The 13,613-nt window shown below is 42.3% G+C and overlaps 1 protein-coding gene across 4 annotated transcripts in view; it reads left to right on the plus strand.

Annotated features, from left to right (window-relative positions):
* Positions 1–13,613, plus strand: part of AGBL3 (AGBL carboxypeptidase 3) — an 84,528-nt gene that overhangs the window by 42,287 nt on the left and 28,628 nt on the right. For all 4 annotated transcript variants that reach the window (XM_075855830.1, XM_075855833.1, XM_075855831.1 and 1 more), the window contains 5 exons: positions 4,728–4,878; positions 7,419–8,201; positions 10,081–10,249; positions 11,353–11,479; positions 13,142–13,242. In XM_075855830.1, the coding sequence (XP_075711945.1) occupies positions 4,728–4,878; positions 7,419–8,201; positions 10,081–10,249; positions 11,353–11,479; positions 13,142–13,242 (1,331 nt within the window). The remainder of the gene's footprint in view (positions 1–4,727; positions 4,879–7,418; positions 8,202–10,080; positions 10,250–11,352; positions 11,480–13,141; positions 13,243–13,613) is intronic.

A 13,613-nucleotide genomic window follows, 5' to 3' on the forward strand; every position in this document is an offset into this window, starting at 1 on the left:
GCAAGTAGGCAGGGACTGAGTGGCGGGTAGATTAGGGCTCACCTGTCTGTCTCCCTACCCCGCCTTTACAACAATCCTATGTCTTTCTGCTTTCTTTTACGTTCCTGTATCCTTCTGCTTCCTCTCCTTTATCCTCTCCCCTCACGTGACCTTCTGCTTTTCTCTTACTTTCCCCTCTTTTGCTTTCTCCCCTTTGTCCTTTTTCTTTCTCTTTCCTTTTCCTTTCCTTTGTCTACTCACTTTCTGTGTCCGTTTATTCCTTTTCCTTTCCTATTTCCTCTTTCTTCATCTCCTACCCAGTGTCCTCCTACTTTCTTCCACTTTACTTTGTCTTCCTGCTTTCTTTTACTTTCCGAAGTCCTGCTGTCTATCCTTTATGCTCTTTATTCCTCTTCCCGCCTGTGTCCTTTTCTCTTATTTGCATTTTCTCATTTTTCCTCTCTCTTCCTCTTCCCTTCTCTTTTCTTCCTGCATCTTCCCCCTTTTCTTACTTACCTCTGTCCTGCTTCCTCTCCTGTGTCTCCCCATTGTCTTTCTGCTTTCTCCTACTTTCCTGTGTCCTGATTCTAGTTTCTCTCCTATATTCTCTTTCTTCTACTTCCCCTTGTGTCCTTCTTTTTCCTATTCATTTTGTTTTCTATCTTCCTCTGTTTACCTGATTTCTCTTGCCCCTTCCTCTTTTCTTCCTATTCCTCTCCTTACTAATCCTGCTACTCCTTAGGGCCCATGCACATGACAGTAGATAATCATGGACCCATTAATTTCTATGGTCGACAGACACCTTCCCTTATTTTTGTGGGATGGTGTCCGTGCCGTAGAAACCTTCCGTACAAAATGGGACGTGTCCTATTTTACGGACCGTGCTCCTATAATTTATAATGGGAGCACGTCCCGCAAATGCGGCTGTCCGCGTCCGTCCCTGCCCGTAATCGCGGAGCGTGATTACGGGCAGGGTCGTGTGCATGGGGCCTTACTCTCTGGTTCCTCCTTCTTCCTCTACTTTGTGCACCTGTTTTCTCATACTTGCCATATCCTCCTTTTTGATCTTTCTCTCCTGTGTCCTTCTGCTTTCTATTCCTCTCCTATGTCCTTCTGTTTCTTCTTACTCTTCTTTTTCCTCTTCCTCTCTTGTGTCTTTCTGCTTTTTCTACTCTCCTGTTTCTACTTTTCCTCTTCCTCTTATGTCCTTCTGCTTCCTCTTACTTTTCTTTTTTCTCTTCCTCTCTTATCTCCTTCCTTCCCTTACTCTCTCATGTCTTCTTTCTGCCTCTTCCTCCTATGTCCTTCTGCCCCCTCTTACTCTTCTGTGTTTTCCTTTCTCTTACTTCCTCTTCTATTTACTTTTCCTTTATCTTACTTTCCTGTTTCCATCTAATTAACCTAACTTTCCTGTCCCTGCAAGAACTTTGAACCATGCGTCTTGTTGTCACACGGTCACACAATTGAGTAGCTTGAGTACTTACAGAAACCCCCGGAATTTGGGTCATCCACGATATTAGCCATTTTATCCTAAAACGCTGTGAAATATGTTGATCCTGTAGATAACCTGTGACAGGAATATTAATGATTTAGACTTTTTTTTTTTCCTTATCTCCTCAGTTTCAGTTTTGCCTTTGGCTCTCAACAAAACCTTTCTTTTTTTTAACCAATTGCTTTCTCCGCTGATCTACATTTTCTACTTCTCTGGTGATTCGCGGATTTAATTTCCTGTCTGCTTTCTCCAGCATTTCATTAACGGGCTGCCAATCTATTTCCACCCGTGTCCCTAATTCTAGTCGGTCTTATCTCTCCCCCTTCTTTATAATTAGTTCCTTCTCTTGGGAATTATCTGCCATCTGTAACTTACATGAATTCGGCTTTGTTACGTGCTGACTTTTCTTTTTCCTTTTATCTGTTTTCTTGTCTTTCTATATTGTCAGCCTGTTCTTATTCTCATATCTTAATCCAATCTCTTTACCACCTCTTCAGTTTTATGTATCAGTTTATCTGTGTCCTACTGATTTTCTGTCCCAAGGATATTGTGTTTCACCTTCATGGTTTCATAAAGTAGCCAAAATGTTATTATAAGAAGCCTCATTTTTTCCTTCCAAGCCTTATGCTTTTTGTTTTGTCTCCCTTGTTCATCCATCTTATATTTTTGTATTGTATTATACTGTTTTTGCCCCTTCCTTTTACTCTTGTTTGTCCATCCTCTTTTCTCTTTCTGCTTTCCTTTAGTTTTCTGTTGTTTTTTTTTTTTTCTTTCTTATACTGTTTTTGCCCCTCTGATTCTTACTTTCCTGTTTCCTTCTGCTTCCTCTTACTTGTCTCTGTACTACTCCTTTATATTTTTTGTTTTACCTTTTTGTCCTTTTGTTTTATTTAACTTTCTTGCATCCTTCTGCTTTCTCTTATTTGTCTGGATGTCTACTTTTTTTTAAAAATTTTGTTCTTCTATTTCCTCTTACTTTCCTGTGTCCTTCTGCCTTTCTATCCCTTCTGTATCCCCCTGCTTTCCTTTAATTTTTAGTGTTCTCAGCTTCTTCTTAGTTATGTGTCCTTCTGCTTCCTCTTTCTTTTTAGTGTTGTTCTGCTTCCTCTTCCTCCCCTGTGCCCTACTACTTAGTCTTCCTCCCCTGTGCCCTTTTACTTCCTCTTCTTCCCCTGTGCCCTACTACTTAGTCTTCTTCCCCTGTGCCCTTTTGCTTCCTCTTCCTCCCCTGTGCCCCACTACTTCTTCTTCTTCCCCTGTGCCCTTTTACTTCCTATTCCATAACTGTGCCCCACTACTTCTTCTTCCTCCCCTGTGCCCCCACTACTTCCTTTTGCTCCCCTGTGCCCTTCTACTTCCTCTTCCTCCCCTTTGCATTTTCTTTTTTGTCTGTACGTCTTTTTTGTTTACTCTTTTTTGTCCTTTTATTTCCTCTTACTTTCCTGTGTCCCCCTTCTTTCCTTTAATTTTTAGAGTTCTCAGCTTATTCTTAGTTATGTGTCCTCCTGCCTCCTTTCTTTTTAGTGTTATTCTGCTTCCTCCCCTGTGCCCTACTACTTCCTCTTCCTCCCCTGTGCCCTTTTACTTTTTCTTATTTGTCAGGTTTTTTTGGGGGGGGGGGGGTTTGTCACCGTTTCTTACATTCCTATGCCCTTTCTCTTACTTTCCTGTGCCCTTCTGCTTCCTCTTACTCTCCAGTTTCCTCAGCGCCTCCTTCCTTCTGCTTTCTCTTAGGCCTTGTTCATAAGGCGTGTATTTGACGTGTTTTTGGCATGTTTTAAAACGCATGCTTTAAGCTTCCCATTGATATCAATGGGATAACGCATTGTAAAGCATACGACGCAGTTTTTTACGCCCGCATGTTTAAAAAACGCGTTGTGTAAAAAAAGAAGCGTCGGGTCAATACTTGGCGCGTGAAGTCCTAATTACGTGCCAAAAAACGCTCCAGAAAATGTGCACAGAACACGTCAAAAAATGCGACAAAAACGCCTGTATTTTAAAAAGACACGTGATTTTTTTTTTTTGTTTGAAGTGCTGTGTGAACAAGACCTTAACTTCCTACATCTTCTATCTTCCTCTTACTTTCATGGGTCACACTTTTTCTTATATTTCCTGTGTCCTCTTGCTTCCTCTTTCTTTCCTTTGTCTTTCTACTTCCTCTTTCAACTTTTATTTGCCTTCTGTTTCCTCTTACTCTTCCTCTTTACATTTTTTGCCTTCTGCTTTCTCTTATTTCCCAGTTTCCCCAGCTTCCTCTTACTTTCCTCTTTACATTTTCTGTTTCCTCTTATTTCCCAGTTTCCCCAGCTTCCTCTTACTTTCCTCTTTACATTTTCTGCTTTCTCTTATTTCCCAGTTTCCCCAGCTTCCTCTTACTTTCCTCTTTACATTTTCTGTTTCCTCTTATTTCCCAGTTTCCCCAGCTTCCTCTTACTTTCCTCTTTACATTTTCTGCTTTCTCTTATTTCCCAGTTTCCCCAGCTTCCTCTTACTTTCCTCTTTACATTTTCTGCTTTCTCTTATTTCCCAGTTTCCCCAGCTTCCTCTTACTTTCCTCTTTACATTTTCTGTTTTCTCTTATTTCCCAGTTTCCCCAGCTTCCTCTTACTTTCCTCTTTACATTTTCTGTTTCCTCTTATTTCCCAGTTTCCCCAGCTTCCTCTTACTTTCCTCTTTACATTTTCTGTTTCCTCTTATTTCCCAGTTTCCCCAGCTTCCTCTTACTTTCCTCTTTACATTTTCTGCTTTCTCTTATTTCCCAGTTTCCCCAGCTTCCTCTTACTTTCCTCTTTACATTTTCTGTTTCCTCTTATTTCCCAGTTTCCCCAGCTTCCTCTTACTTTCCTCTTTACATTTTCTGCTTTCTCTTATTTCCCAGTTTCCCCAGCTTCCTCTTACTTCTTTCTTTCTGCTGCCTCTTCCTATCTTTTATCCAGTTTCCTCTTCTTCTTTGTCCTTCTTCATCCTCTAGCTTCTCTAACTTTCCTGCATCTCCATATCTTATCATACTATTTCTCTTTGCTTTTTCCTTTGTGTTTTATTTGCTTTCATCTTCCGATTTCTGTTCTATTTTTTTATTTATTTTTTATCCTTTTTTCCATACCCCCCCCCCCCACTCCCATCTTCTGTCTCTTCCCTTCCTCCCATCTTCCGTCTCTTCCGCCCTCTCCACTCTCTCTCCCACAATCCTTCATCATTATTTTCCTCTTCCCATTTTAGAGACTGAATTGTATTGTTATTCTCTGTATTTTCTTAGGTTGGAAGGAATCTTACTTCATGTGTTCCCGTGTGGGTGGCAGTGGCAGCCCCCTCAAGCCCGTGACTCCGCACAGCTGCAAAGAATCTGACAACACGCTGGTGTTTGAGTCTCGATTCGAGAGCGGAAATTTGCAGAAAGTGCTCCAGGTGTAAGAAACCATGTCCTGAAATATGTATTTATGTCACTTCCCTGTAATTTTACAATATAGGATATAGTAAAACCGAGACCTCTTATAGAAAAAGCCACAATACTAGCCACTGCACCAGTCTGCGGTAGCTCGCTTTATTGGAATTCTTTGTTTGGTACGTATCTGGATACAAGCTAATATTCCCTGTTATCAGCCATTTCAGGCTGAGGAAAGTCTCACTGAACCTTCAACCCTTTGACCAAATTTGAGATTTCCTCAAATTTGAAGGGATTTTCCTGGTTTTATGTAAACCAAAGCTTTTTCTACTAATAACTTTCTAATACACGGCGTGTCAATTCCTTAGTGTTTTCAAGATCTCTGCTTGCAGTCTCTGAATGAGAAATCTTTTTTTTTAAAGCCTGTCCTGTTCTTGGGCTTCTTGCATAAGTTCAATGCTCATACGGCTATGTTCACACGGAGGAATTCTTGGGGCGGATTCCACTGCAAAATTCCGCCTCCCATTCATTTCATTGGGCGGCGGACGCTTCTTTTTCCCATTAGCTGATGTTTTCAGATAGCGGACAAAAGAAGCGCCCTGCCCGATCTTCGGGCGGATTCCGGCCAAACATCTCATTGAAGTGAATGGGAGGAGGAAACTTCCTGCCGACGGCAGGAATAATTCTGTGGCGGATTTTGCAGCGGGATCCGCTGTGTGAGCATAGCCTCAGGCCTCATGCACGCGATCGTATTTTTCATCCGTAGTGACGGATGATTTACGGATGACTATAAATGACTACCGATCCATACATGAAGTAATATAACAACAGTGCTGTACATTGTCTAACTAATACTGCTATACAATTAAGATTCATGGGGGGTCACAGACCCCCAGTTACCAGGCCATTCATGGCGCCACCTTCAGGAGGGGCAGGCACATGAGATTTAAAGCGGCAGACAGATGGACGACTAATCCGAGGTTGAGGGAAATGCAGGCGTTTTGGCCAAATGTTATTTTATGACTATGATCAGGCCCAGACCATCTATTGTACGTGCTCCGTGAGCAGATTTCCTTTAACACTTGTTTCGGTTGCCCTTTAAGCATCCTCCACCATCATTTACAAAAATATTCTCCGCAAGAGTCTAGTGAAAGTTCAGCCACCGAGCAGTTGTTTAATGTATTAGACGTTGTACATCATTTGGCAGCTGATTATTGAGAAGAATGAATATAAATGTAGATCATCGGAACAAGAGCAAAATTCAATGGGCTGCGGCGCCACCCGGTGGTTGGTTTTGGAAGCAATTATTTTTATTTTTTTTTATAAAAATAGGAACTTTTCTTAAACTTTTGCAAAAATTAAGTTCAGCAGCAGCGAGGAGCGTCCTGGGGTTCAGAACGAACGTGAGGTTGTCTTTGTCCATCCAGAATACAGAACTGCAACAAGTCAATCACCAGCGTTTTTTTTTTTTTTCCCGTTACAGACGGCTGTTAATTCCATGCACATGTATCCGAGCCAGTCGGGTCCATTTCAGAAATCTATTACCCACATTAGCATTTTTATTTTCTCAGCGGGAAAGCTTTTTTCCCCAGTCAGTCGAGCTGCTGTCTGCTTTTTACAGAATAAATTGCCATAAATTCAGTTAGTAGCTGTGCATAATAATGGTATAACTCACACGCTTCACTCTGGAAGCTGACAGGACTCTTGCGTGTCGGTGTGAGCGCGGCGTTTCAGGATACCCAAGTTATGTTCACTGCCGGCCGTGCGGCGGCGGCGCGCTCCACATTGTATATCATCAGAGGAGAACGGAAACTTGCGGACAGGGACTGAGTTCAATAGGAACTTATATTTGTCCCCTTACAATCCCATACATATAGGTGAGCACGAAAAGCCAGCCGATGCCAACCTGTGGCTCTACACCTGTGGTTAATCTACAGCTCCCGGGTGTCAGGGCATGCTGGGAGTTGTAGTTTTGCAGCAGCTGGAGAGCCGCAGGTTGGTGACCACTGGTCTAGGCAGCGAGCAGGGCACTATGGTGGCTCAGTGGTTCATGTTACCCTACAGCGTAGGTTTTGTTCTATGTTCCTGTGTGCTTTTGCTGTTCGGGACACTTTAAGAAAGTTGGGTAGAAACCCCTGTGGAAGCTGTAAAGACGGCCAGGTTGTTCTCACACTGCTTTCCTGTACTGCTGCGAAGACTTGCCGTTCGGAAAACTAGAAAAGCTAATAAGGTTTTAAGCCCTGCCCCGTTCCGCTCTGATATGTCCACTGAAACGCCCCTTTGATATACCGGTTTCGGGAAAGTCTTAGGAAAATCGGGACTGTTGGCAAATATGGTCACATTTACCCAATACATGCGGGGAAAAAGCTAACTGGTTATCAAAGGGGTTGTCTTCACTACGGCCGCTGTAGGGAAATGTGTGGCAGGCCGTGGCTTCCCTTGGACATCATTCGTGGTTAGGGATGGGGAGACATCCCCTTTAAATCCTGAAATAGCTCCAGATATTAAATGGTTAAATATCCCATCAGTGACTGTCGAGCTGACTGGTCTTATGTCTTCTTACAGTGGTGACTACGACTACCAGTTAACCCTACGCACTGATCTGTACACCGACCGGCACACCCAGTGGTTCTATTTCCAGGTGAAGAACACAAGAGCCGGCATCCCTTACCGATTTACCATCACGAACTTCATGAAACCGACCAGTCTGTACAACTACGGCATGCGCCCCCTCATGTACTCCGAGATGGAGGCCAACAGACAACACATTGGTTGGAAGAGGATCGGAGATGAGATCAAGTATTACAAGAACAATTCCGGCAGAGGAGGACAATCCTATTACTCCCTGTCTTGGACCTTCGGGTTCCCACACAATGGAGACACCTGTTACTTTGCCCACTGTTATCCATATACATATTCTAACCTCCAGGACTACTTAGCCGGGATAGCCAATGACCCGGAGCGGTCCAAGTATTGTAAGATCCGGGTCCTGTGCCACTCCTTGGCTGGTAACATTGTATACGTATTGACGATCACCAACCTCTCCCCGGCCACCGAAGAACCAAAGAAGAAGAAGGCCGTGATACTGACGGCCAGGGTTCACCCAGGTGAGGCCAACAGCTCCTGGATGATGAAAGGTTTCCTGGACTACATTTTAAGCTCACGGAGCGATGCCCAGCTGCTAAGAGACAACTTTGTCTTCAAGGTGGTGCCCATGTTAAACCCGGATGGCGTGATTGTGGGGAACTATCGATGTTCTCTTGCCGGGCGAGATCTAAATCGCAATTATAAGTCTAGACTGAAGGACTCGTTTCCATCTATATGGTTCACCCGTAACATGATCAAACGGTAAGAGTGGTGGTTTATCTATCTATCTATCTATCTATCTATCTCATATCTATCTATCTATCTATCCATCTATCTCATATCTATCTATCTCATATCTATCTATCTCATATCTATCTATCCATCTATCTCATATCTATCTCATATCTATCTATCTATCTATCTCATATCTATCTATCTATCTATCTATCTATCTATCTATCTATCTCATATCTATCTATCTATCTCTATCTATCTATCTATCTATCTATCTATCTCATATCTATCTCATATCTATCTCATATCTATCTATCTATCTCATATCTATCTATCTATCTCATATCTATCTATCTATCTCATATCTATCTATCTATCTCATATCTATCTATCTATCTCATATCTATCTATCTATCTCATATCTATCTATCTATCTCATATCTATCTATCTATCTCATATCTATCTATCTATCTCATATCTATCTATCTATCTCATATCTATCTATCTATCTATCTATCTATCTATCTATCTATCTATCTATCTATCTATCTATCTATCTATCTATCTATCTATCTCATATCTATCTATCTATCTATCTATCTATCTATCTATCTATCTATCTATCTCGTATCTATCTATCTATCTATCTCATATCTATCTATCTCATATCTATCTATCTATCTATCTATCTCATATCTATTTCTTCTTTCCTTTCCTTCTGCAATGTCTTCCCTTCCACTGATCTGATAATATTTAGGGCTGTAAATGGTGAACAGACAAATTGGGATGACTGGAATAAATCTCCTCTTGGTGCTCCTTACATTTATACCATCAGTTTATTTGTCATGTTAAGCTCGGGAGTCTGGGGTCCAAGTTTCAGCTTGAAGTGTAAATACAAAGCAATGACTGCAAGTCACTGGATGGGATCTTAAAGGGGTTGACAACTGATGAACTATCCACCGCATAGGTCATCAATATATCTTCGGTGCGGGTCTGACACCCGGACCCCGCACCGTTAAGCCGCTCCGGCTATCTCTGGGCACCGGATGTTGTGGCCCATTATGCTATAAACGGAGCCGGAACCAGTTGGCGCTGTACATTGCATAGCGGCCGAACTGCAGCTCTGCCGGAGCGGCATAATGGTGCGGGGTCTGGGAGTCAGACCCCCACAGATCATGTACTGATGACCTATCTCAGTTCTCCAGTAGTGGACAACCCCTTTAAGAAAATGACCTAGATTACACTCCATAGCTCTTCAACCTACTTTGCAGAATATGTCGGGGGATATCTTATATATCGTCTTCTTAATATATATTATTACTATTGTTAGACCTCCCCTCCATGTTCTACGCGGCTCCTATACATTGCAGCCAGGTCTGCAGCATTTTATATTAACAATGGGAATTTATTATGTTTGGGGGAAAACCGTAAAAGGGGCGGGGCAACGACAACCTCTAGGGTGTAATGTCTGTATTTGGCTATTATGCTTGGAAAGCTGACAACCAATATGGTAAACTTTGCTGCTCCTTATAAGAGTAGACACCCAGCTTTCCCGGTCTCCTCAATGTCAATTCTTCTTATTTAGTCTTTGTCGCAGCCCTACCTCTGATTTTTTGCATGACAAGGCTAATGTGTCATTGACAATCCCTGTGGGACAGCTTTAAAGGGGTTTGTCTGCTTTAAGTAGCGCCTTTGCATGTGTCCGAGGTAATAAAGACCCCTTATTGGGACCCCCCTCTTGTATTATTCAGCGCATAGAGCACTAGATGACAGGTGATGGATGAGGGGCAATGAGCGTGATTGATAGAAATGCCATTCATCTCTGCAGTCAGAGGTCTTAAAGATGGCGCCCTCCGGTGACATCCGTCTCTGGTAACTTGGTTCCTGTCCTTTCCTCTCTCACAGGGTGATGGAAGAGCGGGAGATCTTGCTGTATTGCGACCTGCATGGACACAGCAGGAAGCAGAACATCTTTATGTACGGGTGTAAAGGCAGAGGTGCCCAGAACGGTCGCAACAGTCGCTTGTGTGAACGCATCTTCCCGTTTATGCTCGGCAAGATCTCCCCCGACAAGGTAATTAATCACGAGTTCCTAAGAATATATCAAGGAGTGGAATAAAGGAATTGTCCAGTTTAGAAAACCCATTTCCATACATCCTATTAGGGAATTCTGAGTTACTAGAGGGGGGTCCTCTATTCAGGATCCTCATCTCTTGGTCAGAGTGGAGAGCGATTACATAGATCGTCTCTCTCTCTCTCTCTCTCTCTGGAGGACATGTCCTGTCCTGCATTACACAGACAACACATTGATGTGAATGGGTAAGATGTAATACTTCATTTCTCCTGTGGTGGTGCTGCAGGGAAATTAAACACTTACTGTAAGGTTTCCCCACAGATCACAGCTGATCGCCGGATACCCCAGCAATGGGACACTTTGTGATCAGCTTATTGTCAAGGGAGCCTTCTAACAAGTAGGGAGTGTCCTGAGAGGAGGACAATCTATTTCGATGACACACTCCTTTAAATTATGGCATTAGGGCAGCTGCATTTGCTGAGCGGCTCTCGAAGTTCTGTAATAATCCGCGAAGAGCGAAACACCTTGTCAAGCAATTGCTCTTTGAAGGAATTTTCCACTTTTATATAAACAGCTTAATCAAAGTTCAGTCATTTTCTAATATTCTGTCTCTCAATTCAAGATCACTGCTTGCTGTCAGTGAATTAAATAAGTCTTGATTAATACTTCTCACAGAGGATTGTCTAGTCTAGATACAATTGTAACAACTCATCAGCTGTGAGAAGTATTAAGTTTAGACAGGTTTTGAGCTTCTTTGTGTGGGATGGAGCGCTGTTTTTCTGATACAGAGCTTTAAATTCCCTGCTTCTCATCACACAAATATAGAATTACATGATAACATTCTAACAACCTGCAGGAACCACCAGAGGGAGCTTAATAGCTTACTGAAGACTGTTTATACATTGAACTCTATAATAAAACTGTATGCAGTAAGCTCCTGAGCTCCCCCTAGTGATGGCTGCAGGCAGCCAGAATTTTGTTATTTAACTCTATGGCTGTGGAAATGTCCCTAGAACTACTGTATTTCTGTACTGTACGTCTCATTTTCACGCATTTTTTATTTCTTCTCTTGTCCTTGGCTTCTTACCAAATGTCCCATTCAGTTCTCATTTTCAGGATGCAAGTTCAAGGTGCAGAGGAATAAGGAAGGGACGGGCCGTGTAGTCATGTGGAAAATGGGCATTCGGAACAGCTATACACTGGAGGCCACGTTCTGCGGGTCATCACTGGGTGAGCTCATCTTTCTTATTACATTTTGTACTTTACATAGAACGTCTTGTTATCAGTCACCACCAGGACACGATGACTATTTAAGGCCCTTTTGCGCCAGCCAATTATCGAGCAAACGAGGGTTCACAGAGCGCTCGTTTACGATAATTGCCCTATGTAAACAAGGCAACGATCAGCCAATGAACAAGCAAACGCCCGTTCATCGGATGCCTGTATCATTTACGCAGCCTAAAATATTATCGTTGTCGGCAGCACATCTTTGGGTGTAAACAGGATCTGAGAGCAGAACTGTCAATCACACTGTAGCCCCGCCCACAATGAGCTGCTCAGCAGTGTAAACATTAGCAGTGATCAGTACAGAATAAGTTATTAAAATCCATTTATATACAGTAAAACTCCTGGAGAATCCCTTTAATTGTACGGGTGAACAAAATATATTACATAGGATATTTTACCACACATACGTACCAGTAACATTCTCAACTGCTTGTTGCCTCCACTAGAGGGCGATCTGTATACAACTGTACATGGAACCTGTTGACATGAATAGGAGCTGGATTCTTAGAAAACAAATTTTAGTGGTACTGTCACTTTAAATGCAGAAAGAATTCATTTTCCATACGATGCCAGAGTGGAAATTCCATTTCTTCTTCTATATTAAGATGTTTCTCATTTGTGACTTTATGTAATTTCCTATATCTAGACTCAGCAGGCCCTCTGGTATTTCCTAGCTTATTACATAGTATATTGTCAATTACCCAGAATCCTCATCTGCACCATAAGTACCGTACGTCATCCCAACATTGGTGCATTCTGATCACGTCCATTGATGGCAAACTCTCGGCAATCTGTGAAACCAGGAGAATTGCAAAAAAGGAATATAAGAGATATAACTAAAAAGTCTGTATAGTAAAGCAAAGCAGAGTCACTTATTCTCCCACGTTAAGTTGTTCTCTGGTAATGGAAAATTATCAGAATTGTGAATGCAGCTCTGGAGGTAACTCAGGATAAGTAAAGCAGTTGTTCGGCATTATATATAATTTTATATTGCAGAAATTTATTAAAAGTGGAGTTACACTTTAAGTGGCAAACTCAGATGAGATCTGGGACTCGGCATCTACTTCTATATATGTGTGTGTTTCTTTAAGATTAGTTGCCAGAGTTTAAGGGAACGCTCCAGGCAAATCTGATACACTGTGTTACACCTAGTGTAGAGGCTGAGGAGGCGGAGCCTGACACAGAGAAATTCTCTCTCGATTCTTTAAATCCTGGTGTCATGCTCCGCCCCCTCAGGCCTCCTCGTGTTTTGGAATATTTTTGTTTACATCCATAGGCTGAAAACCTGCCCTGATCATATTGAGTGGTCACATGCACATGGCTTGTTACAAGAGTGAGCGCTGATACACTGTAACGAGCCCTGCAGCTGTGTCGTTTTGGATTTTATCAGGGTTCATTTTCACCCTCTGGATATAAACAAGAATTTTTCCCGACCATGAGAGCAGGCGAAGATCTTGAAAATAGTGAGGAACTCAAACAAAGTATATAAGAAAGTTGCAAAACTTTTATTTTGTTATACCATGAATGAGCGCCCTGTACACAAAGCTGACAAACCCCTTACATTTTTGATACCTTTTGAGCTCTGCTGTTCTCTGTAAATTACAGGAAAGCGACGTGGAACTCATTTCTGCACAAAGGATCTGGAGTCGCTGGGTTACCATTTCTGCGATGCACTTTTAGAGTATTGTGACCCGGACCAAACTAAAGTAAGTGCGCTGCTTCCTATGGGAAATACAAGCAAGTCCCTAGCACTGGGAGGGAGGAGAAGTCTGAGTCACGATGATCTCTAAGGGTGATCTGTGACAACATGTGTGCTGTGAACACTCACAACCTGGAACAGGTCGCCATTGGCAGGTTACAGTATAAACTTGCCGGAGGTGACCTTGATCCCATTACTAGTGGCTGCACAGCTCTGGGGAAATATAGGCTCAGCAGTGATACACCATATATAAGAATACAATATCCCAACTCACAACCGACGTGTGCGGCAAATTACTATATTCATTGATGTAGTAAACATTCCTATACTGAAGAGATTTTATCAAATATAGCTTGGTCCATGAAGTTTAGGATTTAA

This window comes from Rhinoderma darwinii, chromosome 3, assembly GCF_050947455.1.
Source record: "Rhinoderma darwinii isolate aRhiDar2 chromosome 3, aRhiDar2.hap1, whole genome shotgun sequence".
NCBI lineage: Eukaryota > Metazoa > Chordata > Amphibia > Anura > Rhinodermatidae > Rhinoderma > Rhinoderma darwinii.